The following is a 26,615-nucleotide window of genomic DNA, read 5'->3' as shown; positions in this document are numbered from 1 at the left end:
TGAGTTCGACACAGAAGGAAATTGGTAACCAGCACAATTTGTGTAACAACGTTGTCACATGTGCCACATGAGGGACCTCCAGAACCTTCTGGAGGTCCCTCATGTGGCACATGTGACAATGTTGTTACACAAATTGTGCTGGTTACCAATTTCCTTCTGTGTTGAACCTTCTGCAACACTGCATTCTGTACCAGTTGTAGCTTCCAAATAATCTTCAAGGGTAGTCCCATGTAGAGCACATTGCAGTAATCCAACTGAGAGATAGCCAGGGCATGAGTGACTGTGCAGGACCTCACAATCCAGGAAAGGGAAAAATTGGTGCACAACGCAAAGTTGTGCAAAGGCTTTCCTAGCCACATATGCCACCTGCTCTTTGAACAGGATTCGTGAGCCTAGGAGAATTCCCAGATCTGGGGTAATGTAACCTTATCCAGAACTAAAGATGATAAACCAACAGATTCCTTAGGCCACATAAACTCACAGCCACCCTGTCTTACAGGATTCAGCTAAAGCTTGCTGTTCTCCATCCAGACCCTCATAGCTTCCAGACACTGCGAGAGGGTAGCTATAGAATCACTTGGATCACCAGGAATGGAGATAAAAAGTTGGGATAAGGTATTGATGATACTTTATCCCATGGTGTTGGATGATCTCACCCAGAGGTTTCATGTAGATGTTAAAAAGGAACAGAGAGAACACCAATTCTTGTGGCATACCAGAAAGAAACAATCATGGACCTCTCATTCCCTATCAACACTGATTGGGATTGTCCTTGAAGAAAGGAGCTTCATGAACCAGTGCAACACTGCACCACCCAGCCCAAACCCCATAGCTTGCTAAATGGTTACCATACTTTTTCCATCATCATCTTCCTCCCTTTACTCCCTTCCTCCCAGCAGTGCCCTGCTGGCACTGAATAACCTTTTAGAAGCGATTGACTGTGTTATGACCTCAAACGTTTAAGTGGTGTTGCCAATAACCATAATGCTAGGATTTGTTGTACAAAATGAGGAAGACTAGAGGAACTGGGTTTGTTTAGTCCTGAGAATACAATAGCACCCACAAATATCCAAAAAGATATATTATTCAGAAGAAAAAACACTCATCTCCGGGCACAGGAAGACACATTTTAATTGAATCTTAAAAAGAAAAATGGGAGCAAATCAGCAAGAAACGAATGATTGACAAGATGGTGAGCTCCTCTTTGCTGAATATTCTCAATTCAATTTGGATTCCTGCTGTGACAGGTAGTTGGACTTGATGACTTAAATGACTCCTTCCAGCTCTGTGATTCAGTGACATTTGGAGAGCACTTGATTGCTTCCACCTATCCTGAAGTGTAGTCGATAAAATGAAATTACATGATTTTCATTTGCTCAGGGGACATTAGCTTAGTTGGAGGGAATATTAGTTTGAGCATGCAGTCAGTTAAATATGAGTTTCTATGCTGGGGTTTTTCTTTGTGTAGCAACTACTGTTATCCAACCTAAGAATTTGAATGTTCAATGTTGTTATTTATTTATGAATTATATTGAGCCACCCATTTCACAATTGTGCCTCTGAGAGTGAAAAGAAGATTTCCAACCAACAACAAAAAACAAACACAAGTAATAATAAAGCAACCATAATTCAGTAATATTAAATAAATTATGGGCAATATGTTCAAATCAAAGCTATGTTTGTTAGTGTTTCTTTGCCATGTTTCTTCAGCCTTCTATGAAAACTAGTAGTATTTACAGAATTGATGTTATATATTGGGACGCCTAGGATAACCTTGACTGAAGCACCAAAGTCATCTATCACCACACTATGTAAACTGGTGGAGACAATGATAGAATTACTGACTCTTCTAAATATAGAATAGTTATCTATCTTGGTGACAGATTTAATACATGTGTGTACATAAAACTCTCAAGTGCCACCTCCCTCATCAGAATGTTGGAAGGTGTCAAAATTGTTTAGTATGCTGTAAACTTAGTAGTGCCTTCAATGACCCTGTTGATGGGGCCAAAAAGAAGAATAGATGGGTGCCAAGGAGAAGAAAGTAAGAGGAAAAAAGAGAGAAATAATAGTGTATCAGATATATTTGAGATTAACATGATAAAACAAAATATAGTTTGGGTGAACCCCTGCCCTACTTTTTTTATCCATACATATTAAAGTTATTGTTCAGATCTGTACCTGTTTTGCCTAAAAATTAAACTATAACTCAGTTATGATCCTATGCTAAAGTAATAGCAGACATATGCCTTCAGTGTTTGTGCCACTTTGATTTTCATAGCAAATAAAAGAAAAAGTAAGACAAATGATTAGAGAAATGTTGCTTTCTATCATCTTCAAGTTTTCAAATGAAATTGTGCATAAAAGATGTATGCTAATTAATTATCTATCTGGCGTGCAAATCAGCTTTATGGGTTTTATTATTGCCTTCTTAAAATTCTAAGAGCTTTCAAAAATACATACTGATTTCAATTATTACTCTGGATTAACATTTTACAGCACCAGAATCAAGATAGTTGTGATACAGTCTTGAGAATTCTTTGGAAATTAAAAAAGGAACATTTCTAATAAAACTGTATGCTGTTCAATCCTATTCATTTTAAAAATGATGAAAAGCATGCTTGAGTTGACCTTAACTCTGGGTGATATATCCAGGCAACAAATGCAATTTCTTATTTGCTTGGAACTATCAGAATAAACTCAAGACATCAGTGTGTATATTACGAACGTGTACCTCCACAAATTAAAATTTAAAGATACCCTGATTTAGTAACCCTTGATTTAAAACATCATATGTGATGGACCAGATTTGCACAGCAATATACATTGCTGTGAAAATTATGTAAAAAATAAATAATAAATTATGTAAATAATAAAAATGGATGAAAATTTTGTAATTTCTTATTTAGCAGATATTCATGAATAACAGACACCCCTCCCCCAGTTAGTTTATTAAAATGTGGTTTCACTGTATCCTTAACAATAAATCAGTCTAGTACTGAAATCTGTAGATTTTTTGATTACCACAAACTGCCTATTATTAATTCCCCAAAAGTGTCCTAATACAATAAATGGCAAAGGAAAATGTACACTCCAAACAAATAATTTTGGCTTTTTATATTCTGTTATTTTTTACCAGATATCTTTCCTTTTTAGCGTCTCTATATGTTAGTGTTTTATATTGTTTTTAGTCTATATGCTGCCAGAATGATAATGGAGTCAGGCAGCCTATAAGTGAAATAAGTACATAAATAAATTGTGCATTTTAAGTGAAGAACACGAAACATTTAACTGTGTGCTAAAGTCATGGGAATTCATAGGAAGCATGTAAAGATTTTGCTGTTTATTGAGAAAAGAAAACCTAACTGTGAGGAGAATATAACTGAGGGATTTTTCTCAGACATTTAAAAACCTTTAATAAATTAAAGTAGTCTTTCTACCACAAGTAGGAAAGGGTTATAACCATAAAAAAATAAAGAGTAAAGATGGGTAAAGAGTAAATAAATACAGAAGACTTCAGCATCACCCATCTAAGAGCATTTTGTTTTTTGAAGCCTTCAGTGAAAAGGCTGATGGAAGTCTGATACCATGAATACTTCTGGCCTGTCTGATTCCCTGTGATCTCCTAATTTTGTGATAATAGATCGGGTTACCTCCAGATCAGTGGGAAAATATTATATGGTGAGGGAAAAATCTATCATAATTTAATTCCATTTCCAAAGAATATTATGCACAGAGAAGAATAGTAGTGGATAGTATCTTCATAGATAGATATGCTCAGTAAGTCATTGCTGGATGACTCAATAGAATATACATTCATATACACGTAGCCTTTATTTGTGTGTAATTGACTGTAATGTTCATACTGTAAATCAGTGTAATCTACAACTGCAATTATGGAGTGGTTCACATACTTTTATATTTTCATTATAGAACCTTTGTTGGTTGCTAATTGTCCTGAAACCTCTCTTTTGCTTCATCTGAATGGTTCATTTACCCATGCAGTCATAAGAGCCTTGGTAGTACAGTGGTCTAAGGCACCCTGTTATTAAACTGGTTATTAAGACCAGCTGCCTGCAATTACTGCAGGTTCGAATCTCGCCAAGGCTCAAGGTTGACTCAGCCTTCCATCCTTTCTAAGGTAGGTGAAATGAGGACCCAGTTTGTGGGGGCAATAAGCTGACTTTGTATAAATATACAAAAGGATGAAGGCTATTGCTGAGCACATTGTAAGCCGCCCTGAGTCTCCGGAGAAGGGCGGCATATAAGTCAAATTTAAAAAAAAAAAAGGATGACCATGTGAATGGCATCAGCACTATAAGAGCCTTGGTGGTGCAGTGGACTAAAGTGCTCGTAAGTAGCACTTAGCTGCCAGCTGCCTGCAATTACTGCGATTTCAAATCTCACCAGGCTCAAGGTTGACTCAGCCTTCCATCCTTCCAAGCTAGGTAAAATGAAGAGCCGGATTGTGGGGGCAATAAACTGACTTTGTATAAAAAAGAACACCGCTTTGGGGGCCCCGAAAGCCCTACTAAGCAGGTATATACAAAAGTATGAAGGCTATTGCTTAACGCATTGTAAGCCGCCCTGAGTCTCCAGGGAAGGGCGGCATATAAATCAAATAAATAAATATCTGTGGCTCTTTTTCATCCAGTCCAATAAATGCTTCTGAATAACATTTTTTAAAAAATGAACTTCCCTTCTGTGCCTTATTACTGTGCTGTGCTGATTTCAAACATGATTTCAATGAACTGTGTTGTATCTTATTCAAGAATAGCATCTCTCTGCTATTCATTAAAACAGTTACATCTTTTTTCCAGCTTCATCTGCCCAAAAGAGGGGGGGAAAAAGCTACTTTAATGAATCCTTAAAGCAACATGATCATTTTTCAGGTTTTCAGTAGTCTGAAAAAGGACTTGGCTGACTTAATCTGTAGCAGAGAAGTGCTGAGTTCACATGAGATCTGAAGCATCTTTCTGAATAATGATTGAAAGATGTCCAGCCTTAACAGACTAATGGGCAATCTGAGACCCCAGGGACCATGTACAACCTCCTCAAACCTTCCCACAGCTTTTATGAAAATTGTTACCAACCCATAATTTTTAATGTAATCAAAGGAAAAATTAAATGCACAGAGGGCAATGATATTGTGTTTAATTAATTGAATTAAGTTATTTTAAATTTAGATGTCCCCCCCCCCTAATTTTAACCCTTTGTTATATCGTAAGATGCCTTGACATACCCTTGGCCGAAACAGATTGCATCCTGAGCAGCTCAAGGTTGACTCAGCTTTCTATCCTTTCAAGATCAGTAAAATGAGGACCTAGATTGTTAGGTGCAATATGCTCGCTCTGTAAAGCACTATGAAGCGGTATATAAGTGCTATTGATACTGATATTGCTACTTTTAAGAGAGAATTCATTGCTGCTGTTTTCTATCATAGGACCTGATTTATACATGCAAAATAAGTATCTTTTTCAATAGCAGTATTTTGAAGAGGCAATGAAGGGTATAATAAACACAAAAATCTACTTGTGTTTCCAAAACATTTTTTTGGATCAGGATGTGACTTACTAAATGTACTTTTCTCATTTTGACTTTGACTGAGTTGATTAGTCAGTGGAATAATCAAGACACTCAGTTTTGCTACAGTATTTGTAATACAATCGGCATTTGACTAGACTAACAAGATATGTGTTTGCATAGTGTAAATGTAATATTATTTGTGGAAATTCCCATATTGAATGTTTGTTTCCTTGTTGAGTAAACCAGAATCTTCTGCTTGCCTCTTACAAATTTCTAAATAGTTGGTTAGGCATATATGGTCAACTGTAATTCATTTATTACTCTCTTGCCATGTTCATTAAATAATGTTCCTCAAGGTATAAAAGAGCTGAAGATACTGAAGATTCTCATTTTGCTGAATTGAAGCATTGTTTTGTTTCATAATGATTATAGAAAATAAAATAGACAGCCCCTTAAATAAATACCTCTTGCTTAAGCTTCAGTAGTTATGATTAAAGACACAGAGAAAGCATGGAGGATTGAATGAAGTTGAAGGATTTTTTTTTATCATAGTAGAGGCTAAATTATTTTTGCAACTGAAATGAAATTAATAAGGATTGGTCAACTTCATCTATTCGGTGAAGAGCTTATCCATCCTGATCTCCCTTGATAGGAACAGTATATCATATCACCTTAAATTCTTAATAATAATGTTTGTGAGCTGAAGTAAAATGTGGCCTATTGCTTGAGCTAAAAAAAGACATTTTCCCTCGCTTCTGCAAATAGTCAGAAGTGCAATTGCTTTGGAGAAGAATCTGATAACAATTTGAACTCTGCAGACGTAAGAACTCTTTTCTATTTCAGTCCTCTCTGTTTTCTAGCTTGCACTCAATTCTCAAATCCTGCAGAAAGATTACAGATTTAACTGTATGTTTCTCTGTGACAGTAACATAAGTGTATTGGTTCATATAGATTAGGGGTGTCAAGCTCGCATCATCACAGTGTTGTCACGTGATGTAATGGGCCTTTTCCCTCCTTTGCTAAACCAAGCGGGGGAGGGGCCAGCACATGATACATCTGGCCCATGGGCCACGAGTTTGACAACCCTGATATAGATCTTAAAGGTAGAGAATTGTTCTGTCCCCGTCCCACACACGCACACAAACAGACAGCCGGGGGTTAAGTAAACTGGCAGACAACCAATTCTTCCAATAAGACGCTTGGCAGCAACCCAGTAGTTGCTTGCCAAGAACTTTTACTCAATAAACAAAATACACACAGTCAAGAATTGTCCATTTCATAAAATAAATCCAAGGCCGATAATGTTGTTTCCAAAGATGCAATGTGACTCGATAGTAGTTAGTTTTGTCCGTCACAGAGTCTGAATGGCCACGTCACCCCCTTTTATATCCTGTGGGGTGTGGTCCAGTGACTCAGCCTAATCTCTGGCACGCCTTTTCTTCTGTTGTGTGCGCTTATCTCTGCGACGCTGCCGAGGATCCAGCCAAGACTCATTACCCTCATCACTGTCCACCTGTGGCTGTGTGGACGTGCTTGGCCCCGGCCCTATCTCTTGCCCTTCAGCGGACACCGAAGGCATTGCCAGAGAGGAAGGTCCTGGAGAGGGAGGCCTTGCCAACTCCTCTCCTTCACTCTCGGAGTCCTCTCCTGCCGATGACACAGGCTCAGGTAATGGAGCCACAACAAGAATGCTACCGGTTCACACCAGTTTGGGGGAACTGATAGTGATTAAAGCTACCGGTTCATCTGAACTGGTATTTCCGACGATCAGCTGTGCCGTGCAATTTAGATTTGCTAGAAATCCTGCTTTCTAGCAAATCTAAATTGCACGGCACAGCTGTTCCCCCCCTGCTGTTCTACTTACCTTGTTAAGCCTTCTTTTTCCGCACAAAGCATGCGTTTGGTGTGCACTGTGCATGTGCACATGCACTGTGCGCTTTGCATGCATTGTGCATGCGCGCACAGTGTGCTTTTGGTGTGCACTGTACATGCATGCACGCACAGCATGCTTTTGGCATGCACTGCACATGTGCACGCACAGCACGTGTTCGGCATGCACCGCACATGCGCAGGCAGAGAACCGGTGGCAATCCACAGAGGATTTCACTACTGCATTAATCCCTGAGAAAATAAGACACATGGGATATGTTTTAAAATGCTAAATATTTTTGAGTAAAACTCATTAAACAGCCTAATAGGTTAATAAGATGGACTGTTCTTTCGTGACTTGGCTAACACTGTTGGCTCTGGTTCAGATATGCTGAAAATAAGGGAGTAAATTAAAATTGGCAGGAAAAGGGAAAACATGTATGTCATGAGAAAAAGTACTGAACAAAATGTATAGGTAGCCAAATCTGTCTGTCTGTCTGTCTGTCTATCGTCTCTCTCTCTATCTATCTATACACAGACACACACATACTCTGTTTCCCCCAAAATAAGACATCTCCTGATAATAAGCCCAATCGGGCTTTTGAGCACATGGCAATAAGGGTTCAAAAAATAAAATAAAATAAGACAGGGTTTTTATTTTCGGGGAAACACAGTATGTGACTATAAACTATTCATGGAATGTTGTTACCTTCCACTGAAGTGGTACCTATTTATCTACTTACTTTTACATGCTTTTGAACTGCTATGTGGGCAGAAGCTGGGGCAAGTAATGGGAACTTACTCTGTCGTGCAATCTTGAACCTGGGCTATCAGTTTTTCAGCTGACAAGCTCAAATGTCTAACTCCTGAGCCACAGCACCCTCTAATCATCATCTAATCTCTAGTTTTCAGTAATTTCCTTTTGCTGCTTTGGGCAACAACTCAAAAGTCCTTCAGGGTTACAAAGGTATAGATGAGATGAAAAGGGCCCAGTCTCTTCTGTTGATGGACCAAATATTAGGATAAAAGACAGGCTTCTGCCAACAGTAACATATGTCATTCACAAGGCTGTTAATTCACAATGGCATTGTCTATACAGTTTGGAAATGCTTTCCAATCTTCTTCCATTTTAATTTAGGAACTTTCTTATCCTAAGGGCTTAACAAAAGAAATCTGTGATCCTTCACCAACCCTCAAAGTGGACTTGTTTGTGACATAGTTAATTTTTATTAGAGGTGTGGATTTGGGTGAATTCAAGATTATATTTCTTGCCTTACTTGCTGTCTGATATCTGTGAAAATGTGTTTTGTAATTTTACATTAACAGTAGCACATTAATGGATAAATTACAAGTAATCCTCAACTTATAACCATTCGTTTAGTGACTCTTTGAAGTTACAACAAAACTGGAAAAAAAATGACTTATGACCGTTTTTCAGTCTTACAACTGTTGCAGCATCCTCATGGTCACATGATTAAAATTCAAACACTGACTCATATTTATGGGGTAGATTAGCAGTGTTTCCCAAACTTGACCCTTTGAAGATGTATGGACTTCAACTCCCAGAATTCCTCAACCAGGCATACTGGTTGGGGAATTCTGGGAATTGAAGTCCATGCATCTTAAAATAGCCAAGTTTGGCAAACACTGGATTATGGGATCATGTGATCACTTTTTGTGACCCTCAGACAAGCCCAAGGCAATGGGAAATCCAGATTCACTTAATAACCATGTTACTAATTTAACAACTGCAGTGATTCACTTGACAGCTGTGGCAAAAAAGGTTGTAAAATGGGACAAAACTCACTTAACAACTATCTTGCTTAGCAACAGAAATTTGAGGCTCAATCATTATCTGTAATGTCTTTAACTTAAATTTGTGTCACAGCGATAGTAATAAAATAGGTGGGAAAAATTGCTACTTTTTTATTATTTCAGGTTGATACCCACATCCACGCTGCTGCTTGCATGAATCAGAAACATCTGCTGAGGTTCATTAAGCACACTTATCAAACTGAACCCAACAGGATAGTTGGGGAAAGAAAAGACAAGAAGCTGACTTTGAAGCAGGTGTTTGAAAGCCTACACATGGATCCCTATGACCTCACTGTAGACTCACTAGATGTTCATGCAGTAAGTTCATTTTAAATAAAGAACACATCTGAATAATTATCAAGGTTTCGTAAATTGCCCAGCCATGGAAAGAGAAAGAAACTTTGGGTTGACAAACTCTTATGCCTTTTGTGTATTTACTGTGCTAGTTGTTATAGTCTGAATTCAAGTTACCTTTTTGTAGGCTCATATTTTATATTTTAAAAAAACATTATGAATATGTGAGTTACTAAAACTAATATCCAGTGATAAATAATATAAGAATATAACAAATGTACTTTTTTAACCCCTGCTTTTCTTAGGATCGCCAGACATTTCACCGGTTTGATAAATTTAACTCCAAATATAATCCAGTTGGTGCAAGTGAGTTGAGGGACTTATACTTGAAAACAGAAAACTATCTCGGTGGTGAATATTTTGCTCGGATGGTGAAGGTAAGCAGCTTTTCAGCTAATCATGTCTTAGCTTCTGTGTCTTCCAAGATAATGTTGATTCCTGGTGACTACCTAGAGACATCCCTGAAGGCTCCTTGGCAAGTTTTTCGGAAGTGACTTTCCATTGCCTTCTTTCTAGGGCTGAAAGAGTGTGACCATTATATATTTATTTGTTCTGGCCCAAAGCCATCTAGTAAATCTAGTTAGAATGTGAATTCTTTTGTATGCCAAATAAAACCAGGAAAAGTTACACCTGCTCTGAAAGATTTTAGGCCATTCAGTTACAATGGACAGAAAACTCTGTAGGAGCATGTCATCATGTAACCATTTTAAATAGGTTACTATTAACCAAAGATACAGTGGGGCAAAAAAGTATTTAGTCAGCCACCAATTGTGGAAGTTCTCCCACTTAAAAAGATGAGAGAGGCCTGTAATTGACATCATAGGTAGATCTCAACTATGAGAGACAAAATGAGAAAACAAATCCAGACAATCACATTGTCTGATTTGGAAAGAATTTATTTGCAAATTATGGTGGAAAATAAGTATTTGGTCAATATCAAAAGTTCATCTCAATACTTTGTTATATATCCTTTGTTGGCAATGCATAGGTCAAACGTTTTCCATGCAGATCTCCTCTAGAGCAGTGATGTTTTGGGGTTGTCGCTGGGCAACATGGACTTTCAACTCCCTCCAAAGGTTTTCTATGGGGTTGAGATCTGGAGACTGGCTAGGCCACTCCAGTACCTTGAAATGCTTCTTACGAAGCCACTCCTTCGTTGCCCGGGCAGTGTGTTTGGGATCATTGTCATGCTGAAAGACCCAGCCACGTTTCATCTTCAATACCCTTGCTGATGGAAGGAGGTTTGCACACAAAATCTCACAATACATGGCCCCATTCATTCTTTCCTGTACACGGATCAGTCATCCTGATCCCTTTGCAGAGAAAAGCCCCAAAGCATGATGATGCCACCCCCATGCTTCACAGTAGGTATGGTGTTCTTTGGATGCAACTCAGCACTCTCTCTCCTCCAAACAAGACGAGTTGTGTTTCTACCAAACAGTTCTACTTTGGTTTCATCTGACCATATGACATTCTCCCAATTCTCTTCTGGATCATCCAAATGCTCTCTAGCAAACTTCAGACGGGCCCGGACATGTACTGGCTTAAACAGGGGGACACGTCTGGCACTGCAGGATCTGAGTCCCTGGCAGTGTGTTACTGATGGTAGCCTTTGTGGTGAAATCTACTTACCTTCCTTACCGGTTCAGAAGTGCTCATGCACGTCACATGCATGCGCAGACTCTCTGCGCATACGCAAAACCTGTGTATGCGCACAGGGTAAAAAACACATTACTTCCTGATTAAAACCAGGAAGTAACAATACCCAGGTGGGTGGGCGGAGCCTCGTGCCACCATTGCTACCGGTTCTCCGAACCACCTGCCACAATCGCTACCGGATCGCCCAATCCGGTTTGAACCAGGAGTATTTCACCCCTGACCTGCAGGGACCCCATTGTTAAACTTTTTCTGTGATGGCTGTCCTACTCTGGAACAGCTTAGCCCTGGATATTTAAACTATTCCTTGTTGATAATATTTTCAAAGAGCTGTAAAAAATGTACCTCTTTTGAAACACTTTGGACTCAAATGAATGAGGATATGAGGATATCAGAGATGTGGCGTATCAGTTACTGTACATTTGTTTTAACCAATGTTTTTACTCTGCTACGCATTTGTTATTGCTCAGAGCCTTTATGAAGGAAGCAGTATATAAACCAGAATAATAATTCATCCTAGATACAGTTCCATTGAAGCCTTATCTAATTCTTCCATTAGCGTTTTCTAAAGTCCTGAACTTTTCTGTTCCAAAAGTTAAATCCTGTAACTATGCCATGGGCTGATGTCTTGCATAGCCCATTTACCTGCATATCTTAATGTGAACTATTCTAACTGATGAATTTCTCATCAGTTTTTTTTCCATTGTTGTAGATAATAATGAATTGTTTTACTCATGAAAATAAGATTTCTAATCCAATTGTATCAATGTCTAGATACTACTGAGGATTTATTAATCTTAAATGTTTTTATTTGAAAGAGAAATACAATTTAGCATTAATATAAATCAAATTTTGCATGAAAAATATATTATAAATCTACAAATACTTTCTGTTTGCATAAATTAGGGCATGGGATTGGAATTGAAGGACATCTTTGACCTACTGTAAATATTTGAATAAAGAGAAATGATGTACATATACACGCAATATATATGAATCATACATAAAATGTTTATAAAACTTAAATAGTACACCATTTTACATTATTCTGGTATAAAAGAGTTATCCAAAACACAATAAATGATTTGGAATATCTGATTAATCTGTTCAGTTCTTCAAAATTATTTTGATGTTAGTCTTTAGAGGTTAAGCCCATTTAAATCTCATTTTCAACAGTGAAAATGTGTTTGCCTTTTTTCTGTGAATTATGGATTGCTGAAATGCTTCATTGCATAAATTTGTGGACATTTGTGGGTGCAATTAGAAGACAAAATTGGACATCCTGCCTCCATTAGGAAAACCAGACTGAATGTAACAGTAATTACATGAATCCTATTTCATTCATATATTAGCAGCATATCTGTTTAATATTAATTAACAGAGATGCTGTTAATTATGAAGATGACATTTATGAAATAATGGAAGAGTATGTGTAGAGTAAAACAAAGATGGAATGACTTCAATTTCATATGTTTTATTACTCTTAATTAGAATCCATATAGTTTGTGGCTAATGTTTTGAATTTTACAGCTCATTGTTGGTATGAACTGCTCAGGGAGGGGTCTTCCTATAGTGTCTATTTGTTCAGGTCATGGAGGAACCACATCAACTGTGCCTGAAGAATAGGAGTATCATGTCCAAATTGATCCAGGAAAAAAGATTAGATCTAATCAATTACCCAAAGAGATAGGGATTCCCTTTCACTGGATACTGCTTCTACAGTCAAGTGGGGAGCCCCGCATTTCTTCAGGGTTGAAAGGATTGAATAGCCGCATCACCGTTGCCCAGGGAATGCCAAGTTTGGGGCTCCTTTCATATCCCCGTTAAATTGCCCACTGAAGTGGTACCCATTTATTTACGGTCACTTGATTTTGAACTGCTGGGTTGGCAGGAGCTATAGTGTGTGATGGGAGCTCACCCCGTCTCACACAGCAGCAACTGGGTCTTGAACATGAGCCTACGGATCATCAGCCCAGTGTCTAATCTAATGAGCCACTGCACTCTTCACTGGATGTGTTGGATAGCCATTATTTTGGGACAGATGCATCTGCAAGGACAGTCAAAGAGGGGAAAGTAGTGTCACACTTCACGACACAATTCTGCCTTTTTTCTACACATATCATGATATTGCAGGCACCTGTGAAAGAAATGGAATTGTGTTGCAATGGTGCAAGACTGCTTTGGTCATTTGGATGAAAGCACTGGGTTTTGTGGATGCCTCTGATACACAATGCTTTAAGAAGAATTAGGGGTGACATGATAGCAGTATCCAGTATTTGAGGGGCTGCCACAAATTATTCTCCAAAGCACCGGAGGGCAGGACAAGAAACAATGGTTGGAAACTAATCAAAGAGAGAAGCAACCTGGAATTAAGGAGAAACTTCCTAACAGTGAGGACAATTAACCGGTGGAAGAGCTTGCCTTCAGAAGTTGTGGATGCTTCATCACTGGAGGTTTTTAAGAAGAGACTGGATAGTCATTTGTCTGAAATGATATAGCTTCTCTTGCTTGAACCGGGGTGGGGGTGGGGGCTGGACTAGAAGCCCTTCCAGCTCATTCTATTCTAATTCTAATTCTAAATTAAAATTAGGGGGTGGACTTGATGGCATCTTCCTATACTTAAATGCTTTTATTGATAAAGGAGTGTTTTTATTGATAAACAGATCCTGGAAGATATAATGGAAACTACTCAGTATAGTTTCGTGTACTGGTGCTTAATTTTATTGTTAACATTGATCACTGAATTTGCAAGTCTCAAAGAGCTCAGTCTGTGGTTTCACAGTTACAGATGCAATCAATTATTAACTTTGTTAGGTAGAGTATAGAACAATACATCCCAGTTTCTGGATCTCCTTGTTACCATCTAGTGGTCATCTAGCAGTACAGGTGGAATAATTCTTCATTCAGATATTCATGATTGGGGTGAATGTTAAGCAGGATGCAACATCTGTAGCTAATAATATGGTCTATGTTCCTCCTGTCCCCCCATCAGATTTCAGCAAAACCCTGATATCCATGTCTAAGAGAGATGAGTTCCTCACCTCTTCCAATTAGGTTTCTATGGTGGAGGGAATATTTCTGTCTTAACAAAGTTTAGAAATACTTTAGGGCCTTTCCCGTATTGCTCACATTTCTAAATTTCATGGTACTGCATCAGAAGAATGCTGAAATATATAAAGTTTCAAACACTGTGGCAAATATTATGTGGCAGGAAGTTCTATAATTTGCAAATTTAAAAACAATCCTAAATGGCATCATTAAGTCTGTAAACACTTGGGGAATTTGAAATGTGGAATCAAAATGCATTGTGATTAATGATCAGTAGGTGTATTTCTAAGTTAGGCTCTGCATGTAAGACTTTTTGATGAAATATGTTTGCTCTAAACAGAAAAGTAATAATGGCTTATTTTGAATAGGAAGTTGCCCGTGAACTAGAAGAAAGTAAATACCAGTACACAGAACCTCGGCTGTCTATTTATGGGCGTTCTGCAGATGAGTGGCAGAATTTGGCTAAATGGTTCATAAGGCACAAAGTTTATTCACCTCACATGCGCTGGATGATTCAGGTCCCAAGAATCTAGTAAGTAAAAGAATCAATAATTAATTGCACTAGTGGAAACTGTTTCATTTCTCTTTTTTCCAGTTCTTTAACAGAGAGAGAGATTTAAAATATGCTTAAGTATAAAAAGAACTTCCCTTACAGGAATGAGGAAATTTGACTTTTTTTTTCTTTCCACAATTGTGGTTAAGTAAATAACCTTGCACCATGACTGTTGCCACACTATATTGTGTGAGGTCATCTGGAGGGTTTGACAGCTTCAATTAATTTGCCTGTAAGAAACATGTTGCTTTAAAAAGTGTTGAGGACAATATTTTGGAAACCATAATGATTTGGAAGATAAAAGGACTAAAGAAAGCTAGGCAGTAACATGGCATTGCTAAAGTGGGTGGTACCAGGAAGTTTCTATTTTAGAAGAGTTGGTATGGCTTACTTCCTCCTTCCCTTCCTTTCTGGTATGTTAAACCTGGGAGATTAGCACAAAGGTAGCAGCATTTTAGCAGGTTGGTTCCATAATTTGATGAGCTGATTTCTAATGAACAAGAGAGACTTGAGAGCCATGTGCAGGTCCATCCTGCCATTTTCCAATAAAAATTGGCTTATCATGTAAAGTTAAATGTGTAAATGCAATCCATATAAATTGCTGCAGTGCAATTTTACTTTAAATTTATAATTATTCGAGTTTATACATGGGAAGCAAAGATACATCCCCCAAATAGCTTCCTATATTTAAATTGCCCTTGTTATTCAATTGCTTCCACAAATATTGCAAAAATGACTCGTGGGAGATCTGGAGAACAAGCAGGTTGATATAATTTGGGGTTGCCAATATGGCTCTTGCTCAAAGGACAAGTGGCAGCTATTGCTCAGGTGGTCTTTGCACAAATCTACCTTGTGCAATCCTACTGCCTTACTCATGTTCCATCCCTGCCCTACTCATGGTCACTCAAGCCTTAATGACCTATTGTTTGGATGTCTGCAATGCATTCCCCATGAGCCTGTCCTTAAAGACCACTCAGAAGCTTTAGCTGGTCCAGAATGCAGTACCGTAGTATGTATAGTTATAGGAGTATTTGGGTTTTCCTATGCAATATCACTATTTCACGAATTGTGCTGGTTGCCAGTAGGCTTTAGGGTGCAACCCAAGGTGTTAGTTATTACATACAAAGCCCTTTGTTACACAGGAATTGGTTATATATGAGGCTCCCTATCTATGATTACTTCTATGTATCTGATACATCTGTCAGGTTGGGCATGCTTCAGTCCCATCACTTAAGCAGTGTCATCTTGAGGAGCCCAAGAGATGTGTTTTCTCTGTTGCCACATTTTCCCCATGAAAAGCTTTTCCCCTGAGATTTGGCTGGCCTTATCCTGTGTACTGTTCAAAGGACTCTGAAGAATGGTTTTCCCCCCAGGCACAGAGATAGGAGGTTTTGTGCCTATCTTGATTATTTTTCTTGGTTTTGGTTGTTTTGAAATGGTCTCTGGCACAATATGTTTTACATGATGTTTTTATTACTATTCAATGTTTTTCATTTGTACGATGCTCTGAGCTGTACTTTGATTGGACAGCTATATAAATTGATCTAATAAATAGGATATATAAATAATCATATGCAATATCTTAGGGTTCTGCTGAAGGGCTCTGAATAGGAATGGGATTGATATGAGAAGTAAACTTTTATCATTTCCCCCCATTATTTTAGATTGAAGATTACAGATGGGTAGCAGTAACATAATAATATGTTATTAAATAATAATACCATTTGGAAGATAAAACTAGAATATTCAGGTCATTTTCATGTTACATAATTCAAGTATTTTTATTTTTTTGTTATGTACTTTAAAGTGATTGTACTAAAGTTGCTTAAGGGTCTTTTTTGCAGTCAAAATTCAACTGAGATCTTGTGGGGGCGGGGGGTGGGTGGGCAGGGTTGGACAAGAATACCTATTCCTAAAGTAGGCAATATCCCAAATAAGCACAATAAAAATGTTCAAATATTTGGTTTTTTTCCCCCAGTGATATATTTAGGGCAAAAAACATTCTGCCTAACTTTGGGAAGATGCTAGAAAACATATTCTTACCTCTGTTTGAAGCAACAATCAAACCCTTGGATCATAAAGAATTACATCTTTTTCTTAAATTTGTAAGTATTTGACTGTCCTAGACTGCACATATCTAGTGATTGTATCACTCTGCATTCTTCTTTTATGTGTTTTCAGTAGCAAGTTCAAACTACAGAAATAGGCTTTAAATGTTTGGGCAGTAACTAGTGACATGAAATCTTAAAAGCCAGATAGAGGAAAGTGGACTAAGATTTTTAGTGAAAATGCACCAGTCCCTTGCATAGAGCTTTGAAATATGTTGTTAATATATAATTGTCTCATTCTAATTTACTGAGGTATATCATGGGACTATGCAGTTAATTTAATTATTTCCATATATTTCAGTTTGGATTGATAGATTAGATAAACTGGCTCTCCTGTTGATGTAAAGAATTTGGTTGAACAGGAATTAATTCCAAAAGAATTTCAAAATCTGGTATAAAAGAAGACATTTTCTAAGCTCAAACTAAATCTGCTAGCATCTTACTAGCATTTTAATGATATATAAGCAGTTCAATATCAACAAATGCAAAATTGCTTTTCTAAACTGAGAAATAAAAATATGACTCTATAGTATGGTATGATATTAAACTAGTCATTACTGACTAGAGTTAAAATTGGTGTCTAGACAGGTGAAACAAACTCTGTTTGGTTTCAGTATTTACAAATAACAAACTCCCTGCATGATAAATTGGAATTCTCATATTAATTGAGAAAATTAACTACTTAATTTCAAACAGAATGTGAAATCTAAAAGTGCTGAAGAGAGATAATTATAATCTTTTCAGTAATTTTTATGATAAAAGAAAATTACAAGGTATTAGAAAAATATTTAGACAGAGTAAAATATGAACAAATTTGTTCTATAAATATCTGTTAATCCTACAAAATACAATATGAATTGTTTTTTTAATTAGGGCATTTATTCTGGATAAAAGATTTAAATTTGGAAATGTAGAGCTAAAGGCTCCAAATATTTCATTCTGCATATGTGAGGTTATGATAATTTTTTATATCTCATTTTAGACATCTTACACCCACACGGTGTTTTAATATTCTTTGTAATGTAAGTAGTTTAATTGTTAGCAGGAAGCTTTGGCAGAAAATTTCCCATCTTATTACTCCCAATTCTAAAGGAGGAAATCTGAGGCAGCAGTTGTTTGGTATCTCAGTGATCCTGAAACAGGTTGCTAGTGTCTTGCTGAGATATCACAGCAAGTTGCAAGTTGGACCAGTTAACCCAGATGATGAACCAGCTAGCCTAGTATAAGGGAGAATATTTGCCACAAGCAGTGCTCCACTACTCCTTCCAGCTTAAAGTCCCTTCAGGTGTTGCTAATGAGCAGAAGTGCTAGGATGCCAAACACCTGCCTTTTTATTTGACAAGCATGCTCAGACTCCTGGCAGATTTAATACCATCTTCTCTTAGTAGTGAAGTCTACATCTTCCTAAGACCTGGGGAAAAATTACCATTGACTGATCCCAATAAGGATTTATAATTAATCTTTTACTACTGGATCTGTAAAAAGGACAATACCCCGTTCTGTTATAGAATTGCTTGGACTTGGAAAATTATAATAACCCACTGCAATGTGAACAAGTGATATACAATCAAATCCATCACCCACAATGGAATATGTGCTCTCTAACCACATATATTTCATTTTCAGTTGTGGCCTGAAATGAAAGGGATGTAACAGACCAATAAAAGGGACTATCAGGTGAAATATTACATACACGTATTCTGCAGGCAACCCAGAGACATTCAATGTATTAATCTAATTCAGCTTGAGTATCAGTCAAGTGTTTGAAAAAATATGAGAGAGTAAGGGAAGGAAAACTAGATGCCACTCTTCTTTCTTATTCTTGTCTCTGTACAAATATTTGTATATAGACTGGGCAAATGGAATCTGTGCAGCTGGGAACCAGCAGAACTCCATTAAATATTGCCAGGACATAGAAGGCCTCTATTTATATTGTGGTGGATCTAGTTAATTTGAATATAACTATCTCTCTTGAAGCAACAACTAAATGTATTTGAAAAGGGGGATATTTTATAAGGAAATCTAATATTTTGGAAAACAAATAGGTTACAGCCTCAGGGAGATTGGGATATCCAGGAATGAAGTATTGCCCAGACATGTGACAAGATTCACCATAATAATTTCCTGAGAAAGGCAACAGCCAGCTCTAGTAATCTGGAATGCCTCAGCAACATAGCAACACATGTATGTTTTTCTCACCCAGCTATTGATTCCCTGTTTCATTTGAAAGGATTAATGCCCAGCTCTTATTCTTAGGACTCATATCTGTGTGTACTGCATTAGAGAATTTTTGAGAAAGAAAATCAGACAATTTACAGAGACTCCAGCTTAACATTCTCACTAAGTGAAAGCTGGAATACGTTAAATCTGATTCACACAAGATTCTATATGGAGTTTGATTTTTGATATTGCATTACTGATTTTGACAATACTTTTATTTATTTTCTCTGTAAATTTTTCAGTAGTCTTGACTGCCTTTAGACTCAAATATGTACATTCATTGGGACCAGGATAACATAATTTTGATTGCTCCAGCATGCAAGTCTCATAGCCACATAGTCCCCTCCATTTGAATCCCACAGCAGGAGTTGTGAGTTCTTGTTGTTAGAGCTCAGATTCCCACAAAACACCTTTACTACTTTAGATTATCTGCCTGTTATTCTTCACCACAAATGGTCCTATTTTGTTTGTTTATTTAGAAGAATGGATCATTGTAGTTCATGATTGTTCGTTCTGAATTTTATAACGTTTAAGGATAGCTACCTTCTTCCTATCTTTCCTGTGTTAGAATATTTGCAGAGAGCCCACAATTTTTACCACATTAGATCTCATGAGAGCTTCAGATTTAATTTACATAAAAGAAAAGAACAAATATTTAACTGCTTTGATTCTTGTTATGGAAACTTTGAATACATAACAGTGCATTTTGGCCTCTAGATGGTGCCAAAAATTCTACTCTGCATTCTAAAATATGATTATCCCAGTGCACTCTTTCTTTTTGCTTATGGTATTCTTATTCATTTGGATATATGTGTGAACATTCACTTAATTTTCAAGAGATTATCAATCAAAAGTTATTTTGTGTAGTAGTTTTAAGGCAGCATTAGGTTTTGTAGTACCAAGAAGATGGTAAAGAACAATATAATAAAATTAGGATGCCTTCATACATAACTATGGAGATGCAAATTAATCACCTTGTGATGGTTACCCTATAATGGCTTGCATTATTATCACCATCATTTATATAGCATCTTAACTCCCAGAAACATTTCAAAACTTTCCAAGGAGCCTTGGTGGCACAGCGAACTAAAGTGCTGTTAAAGTAGCACTTAGCTACCAGCTGCCTGCAATTACTGCGAGTTCAAATCTCACCAGGCTCAAGGTTGACTCAGCCTTCCATCCTTCCGAGGTAGGTAAAATGAGGACCCAGATTGTGGGGGCAATAAACTGACTTAAGCCTCCCTGAGTCTCCGGAGAAGGGCGGCATATAAATCCAATCAATCAATCATTCATTCAATCAATCAATCAATAATAAATAGGGTTTGGACCTTATGATATTCAGCAGTTTAAATTTTAATTTGTAGCAATTAAGTGAGATAATTCAGAAAATTAGACATACATTATTCATACAAAAATCTGTTTTTATTGAATTCTTAGGTGACAGGGTTTGATAGTGTGGATGATGAATCAAAACATAGTGATCACATGTTCTCTGAAAGGAGCCCCCATCCTGATTCTTGGATTAGTGAAAAAAATCCTCCATATAGCTATTATTTGTATTATATGTATGCAAACATCATGGTTCTCAACAACCTTAGAAAGTAAGTAGTAATATTTCTATTTTCATGTTTCTATAAGTTTGGTAGAAAGGTATGACAAGGAATTTATATCATGGTTTCATAAGATAAACAAAAATGCATATACTTTATCTCCCCTCTCTCTTTTTAAATTTATTTTGGCTCCTTTCTAATTATACAATGAAGACATGCTGGAGTTCTACACATTTCCAAGTTGACAATTCTGCTCTGGGCATTAGGAATAGGCATAAATTGTCCTAATGATAAATTCCATTACAGATGCTATCATCTTTTGGAGGTAGACGAAGAAATAAAAAGTTGGATATCTTATAACTCTTTCTTAACCTAGGACCCTTAGATGTTTTTGGGTTACGAGTTGTGTCATCTGTGAGTTTGATGGGAAAGCTGGGGTTAGGTGGAAATTGAGAGATTTTGATTTCAGTGTGAGAAACATCAATGAAGAACTTTTTTTTTTTTTTTTTGCACAAAGTTCCTTTTGTTAGTTAAGGAGGGGATAACTTTCCAGACTGAAGATCATCAGTACTTGAAGTATGCATTCTGATTTTCATTTCAATATCTTTTGTGATCTCTGTATGAAATCACTTTTATGAGCTTTAGCAATCAAGCGGTATCAGCAGAAGCTCAAATTTCTGCATTACTTGTGACAACAGATATGTAGAGTCACTTTCAGCATTACTTCTGCAGCAGGAGTGCTTAAAGTTGTAATTACTAATTGTAGAATCGTGTCCGTGACTTCACAAGTGACATTTCTCTGCCTTGCCTGGAGCCCTTTGTAGTTAAATTATCATAGTGAACCTGTAATCTGCACAAATAGTACAGATTATTCATTCTCTCACAGACGTTTGTTTGTTTACAAATCTGTTCGCATACTAATCTTCATATTAAGCACAAAATCGGATTGCAAACACAGTGCAGCCTTCTGATTTAGATTGACTTTATTTGTTTGGAACTGGAGAGAAAGGGTGAAATTAAGAAATTTAAAATGAGAAAACAAAGCAGTCAAGACTTTCAAAGTCTGTTACGCATAGCATATTTAGAGAGTAGCATTTAAGCCTTGGTAAAATATAATATAAAATAAAACTAAGTTTCAAGAATTGAGACAGAGCTGGGGTCACAATATGATATTTAATCTCTGCTGGTGCCACTAGAGTTAGCCCACTGGCAGAATTATCCTGCAGTGAGTCATTTGAGCTACAGTCACAAATACCTGTCTAATAAAATTGAGGACTTACCTTTGAACGATTGGATAAGGTCATCCGAAACCATTTTTAACCTGAAGCTCAGCAGTTACTGAGCCCCTTCTACCCCCTTAGTTAACATGAGAGTGTGTGTGAGTATCTTTAAGTCAGGCTAGGTCAGAGGCTGTCTCAGGCTGTGATGGAGGAGGACTTACCTCGGAATCATTTAATACGTATTGCTGCCCATCAGTGGGTCACAGATGCATATTTTTTGCACTTCCCACAGCCGTTGTGAGATGTATCATTATGATTGGTCTTGGGATTTCAGAAGGGCCAGGTATGATGCTAATTGTATTTTAAATTGTTTATAGGGAGAGAGGTATGAGCACCTTCTTGTTTCGACCTCATTGTGGAGAAGCTGGATCAATAACTCACCTGGTGTCCTCCTTTTTAACTGCAGACAATATTTCCCATGGATTGCTCCTGAAGAAGGTATAGTAATGGTTCTACTGCAGGCTCCACCAATCTGTTGCCCTCCTGATAAATGACTTCTGTTATCCTAGAAAGGTCTTGGACTTCTGAAACTGAACTCATACCTTTGGGAGTCATCAGAGCACTGAAAAACTCTTAATAGAGTTTAATTTATGGCACTGTAGGCTAGGTATACTTATACAGGTAGTCCTATACTTATGAACATAGTTGGAACCAGAACTTCCATTCCTAAATAATGCAGTCATTAAGTGAGTCACAACCAGTTAAGCAAATGATGTACTTAAGCAAATCTCGCTTCCCTGATTGACCTTTCTGGTCCGAAACCCCCTGGGAAGGTTGCAAATGGCAATCACTTAACCTCAGTCACTGCAACTGTTATAAAATACATGCTAATTGCCAAGCTCCCAAATTCTGGTCACTTGCCTTTGGGAACATTACCATGGTTGTAAATGCGAGGACCAGTTGTAGGTCACTTTCTTCATTGTGTTCATAATTTGAAGGATTGTTAAATGAATGGATGTAACTTGAGGACTACCTGTATACATCATGGGAGCAGTGGTGGTATTCCACCGGTTATATCTGGTTTAGGTGAACCGGTAGCGGCAGCTGTGGGAGGCTCCGCCCAACTGCCCGGACGTCATCACATCCTGTTTTTGATGCTCTGTGCATGCGCAGAGGTGTTGTGCGTGAGCTTTGCTTGCGCACATGCTCACATTTGCGAACCGGTAGCAAAGATAAGTCAATACCACCCCTGCATGGGAGTATCAGAGGTGGGTTTCAGCAGGTTCTGACTAGTTCTGGAGAACCGGTAGCGGAAATTTTGAGTACTTCAGAGAACCGGTAGTAAAAATTCTGACTGGCCCCGCCCCCATTTATTCTCTGTCTCCCGAGTCCCAGTTGATCGGGAGGAAATGGGGATTTTGCAGTAATCTTCCCCTGGAGTGGGGGGGAATGGAGATTTTACAGTATCCTTCCCCTGCCACGCCCACCAAGCCATGCCACACCCACCAAGCCACACCTACAGAACCCGTAGTAAAAAATTTTGAAACCCACCACTGGAGTATATGGGATCTATAGATCTCCATCTTCAGGTTTGCTATACACAAAGAAAGGTGTTTATTATCTGTATATCATACTGTTCTGCATTTTTGGATAGATGCAGTTCTTAGGGAAAGCATGCCAGGTCCCTGGGCCTGTATAACTCATAGGACTACCTGACTAAATTCATGTGGGCTTATGCTGAGTGAATGTATGTGTTTAATTACTACAAATGGGAAGCTTAAAGGACATATTTACTTTCATGTGGTTGAAATCAATTTCAATGGGAAAAAGCTTACTTTCAGTTGGATTTGGGTTTGGGTTTGTAAAGCAGTTCTCCACTGGATGGCAGATTTCAATATAATTCTGATATAAGCTGTTCTAATTGAGAAATATTCTATTTTTTTGGACAGCAAACATGAGCTTCCTTAAGGACTTTTTCCAGACAGTTGTATTTCATATAATAAACATGTAACTGCAACAGTGTTCTGGTTTCTCACTGATAAATAGACTGAATAGGAAGATCAAAAGCTGGTTTTTGAAGAGGTAGCTTGTACTAAAGGCACAACTCAATCACCACAGACAGGAAAAGACCTTTTATTTCCCACTTCAGCTAATGCAACGATATGTGTTTTAACATCTCAAATCTGTTTAATTTTTCACCATAAAAATACATTTTTAAAAACAATACATCAATGCAATGCAAAATAAGGGTGTATAGCTATATATATAACAACTCAACTTGTATAATGCCAGAGGGCCGGGGTCAGTTAAAGTTTCCCAAACTGTAGAAATGGTTTTCCATTTCCTCTAGCTGAATGTTTCCTTTCCTGTTATCTCTGTGTGAATGAATAATGATTTTGGGTGTTGTTTTTGTACAGAGTCCAGTTCTCCAGTATCTTTATTATCTTGCACAAATCCCCATTGCCATGTCTCCTCTTAGCAACAACAGCTTATTCCTGGAGTATTCAAAAAACCCACTGCAAGAATTCTTGCACAAGGGACTGCGTGTTTCTCTGTCCACAGATGACCCCATGCAATTCCACTATACGAAGGTAATTTGCATGAAAGCAATTTAAAAGTTTTATTTCTGTCTGAAACAATATTAACTTAAATGTTTTCTTATTAACTTCAGCAGCAGCTCTCCAATCTTGCATTTATTTATTTGAAAGCAATAGTTTTCAGTTATCATTTCACTTCATTTAGGAGGGCATAGAATTCTATTCACAATTTAATCATTTACTGTGTTTGAATCCTAAATGTTGAATCCTGTAATGCTCACAATCCTTTTGTTTCTCAAGCCATTCTCCCTTATCTCATCTGCTGGGTACTGAACCATGGAGTATGGACTCCAATCTCCTAAATCCTTTCTTTTATGTCATTTTGCCATTAAAAACTAGAATGTCTGAGTCTTTCTACTCTCAACAGGTTTTTTTTTGCCATTTGTTTTCCGCTTCTCTTAAATGTTTCAAGGTTGATCTGGCATGTCATTAACATCAGTCCTGCAGCTGGACTATGGAGTGTACGTGTGAGCGTGTGGTCTGGTTTGGGTATAACCGATCCATGAAAATCTAAGAAGGAAAATGACCAATTTTCATAAAGCACAGTGCTTACAGAAATAAATTTCACTGTGTAGTGGCTGGAGTTTCTACCACTCTCAACAGGCTACCCAGCTCTGAAACTATAGAAGTTGGATCTTGCCAACTATGATGAGACATTTGCTGATAAAAGGGTGAGAAGATGAAATTTCATCAAATTTTCTGTTTCTCTGAACACTTAGTCCTGCTTCCACTATTCTGGTGGAATCACCAATCCTCTAGAGCACGGGTGTCAAACTCATGGTGTCACATTGCCGTCATGTGACGTATCATGTTTTCCCCTCACAGAGCTGGGATGGGCGTGGCCTGAATGTGACGCATCTGGCCCATGGGCCGCCAGTTTGACACCCATACCCTAGAGAAAGTTTTCAGGGAACATAGAAGACAGCAAGGGAAGAAGAAAATTAAGGAAAATAGAAGAGCTCTGCAAAATTAGAAGTTTCCTTTTACTAGAAATGGTCCCTTTGATTTCAGGCTATTGTTGGTGCAAAATAAATAAATAAACGTATTTGATAGCAAATCATTTATTTTTGTATGTATAATTGAAGGAAGCACTGATGGAAGAATATGCCATAGCAGCCCAAGTATGGAAACTGAGTACTTGTGACCTATGTGAAATTGCAAGAAACAGTGTACTACAAAGCGGCTTGTCACATAAGGTAAATTTACTTGGTTTCTGTAAGCGCCAGACATTTGAAGATGTAAGGGACAAACTAGGTGGAGCATTAAATATATTTTATTTTTATTTATAAAGCCACCAGAGGGCCTGATCATCACACATAATAGGAACATTTTAGCTAATGACATTTTTCTGTTATGGTGTTTTTCCTCAAAGGACAAATAACCAGGCTGAAGAGCTAATGGTTTTGATAAATATGTGGGATAGAAGTGATTAAATTCTGATCCCTTGAGCTTTGTTTACAGCATTGCTTCATTTTTGCCACTTTTGCCAAAAGTTGACATGATATTTACAGATGCGGCATTGCGGGAGGGAAGAAAGTCAAAAAGTCCCATACAAAGATCAGTCATGATTGCCATCTTGACTTTTTTCACACTTCCTGCAGTTGCCGTTGTTTACATATAGGCTTAACTTGTCCTTGATTTCTATCAAACTTGTCCATGTTTACTGCATTTCAGATCTGTTAGCCCACTCAGAATTCCCATCCGGCTTCATCAAAGGCTATCTGGAAATTATGGGAGTTTCGGTCCAATATATTTGAAGGCATAGTTTGGGGAAGTTTCACTGATCTCTAGTTAATTATCTAGTGTACTGTTACAGAATAAAATCATGCCTATTAGAGAGCAAAGGATTTCTTAAGAAAGCTGCTACATGAAGTTGCACGCCATCTTTGTATGTTGATCAATTTGGTAGCAGTTAAAAAGAGATTATGTGGTCATAGAAATTCTCTCTCTCTCTCTCACACACACACACTTTCAATAATCCATATCCTCCTTTTCAAAAATACCATTTTGTGGAGATCATCTTCCACATCCTTCAGTTGAGGAAGCATACACTAAAGAGACACCTTTTAAAATTGTTCAGTCTGCTGTATTTCACTTAC

General features: G+C 37.6%; 1 protein-coding gene across 2 annotated transcripts in view; it reads left to right on the top strand.

Moving 5' to 3' along the window:
- AMPD3 (adenosine monophosphate deaminase 3) overlaps window positions 1-26,615 on the top strand; it is a 48,676-nt gene that overhangs the window by 18,625 nt on the left and 3,436 nt on the right. For both annotated transcript variants that reach the window (XM_034417074.3, XM_034417075.3), the window contains exons 8-15: window positions 9,334-9,528; window positions 9,810-9,941; window positions 14,637-14,800; window positions 16,800-16,926; window positions 20,587-20,750; window positions 22,297-22,417; window positions 24,337-24,510; window positions 25,602-25,712. In XM_034417074.3, coding sequence (XP_034272965.2) covers window positions 9,334-9,528; window positions 9,810-9,941; window positions 14,637-14,800; window positions 16,800-16,926; window positions 20,587-20,750; window positions 22,297-22,417; window positions 24,337-24,510; window positions 25,602-25,712 — 1,188 coding nt within the window. The remainder of the gene's footprint in view (window positions 1-9,333; window positions 9,529-9,809; window positions 9,942-14,636; window positions 14,801-16,799; window positions 16,927-20,586; window positions 20,751-22,296; window positions 22,418-24,336; window positions 24,511-25,601; window positions 25,713-26,615) is intronic.

This window comes from Pantherophis guttatus, chromosome 1 (genome assembly GCF_059756535.1).
Source record: "Pantherophis guttatus breed Tessera chromosome 1, ASM5975653v1, whole genome shotgun sequence".
Classification (NCBI taxonomy): domain Eukaryota; kingdom Metazoa; phylum Chordata; class Lepidosauria; order Squamata; family Colubridae; genus Pantherophis; species Pantherophis guttatus.
This window is presented reverse-complemented; position numbering and strand designations above follow the sequence as displayed.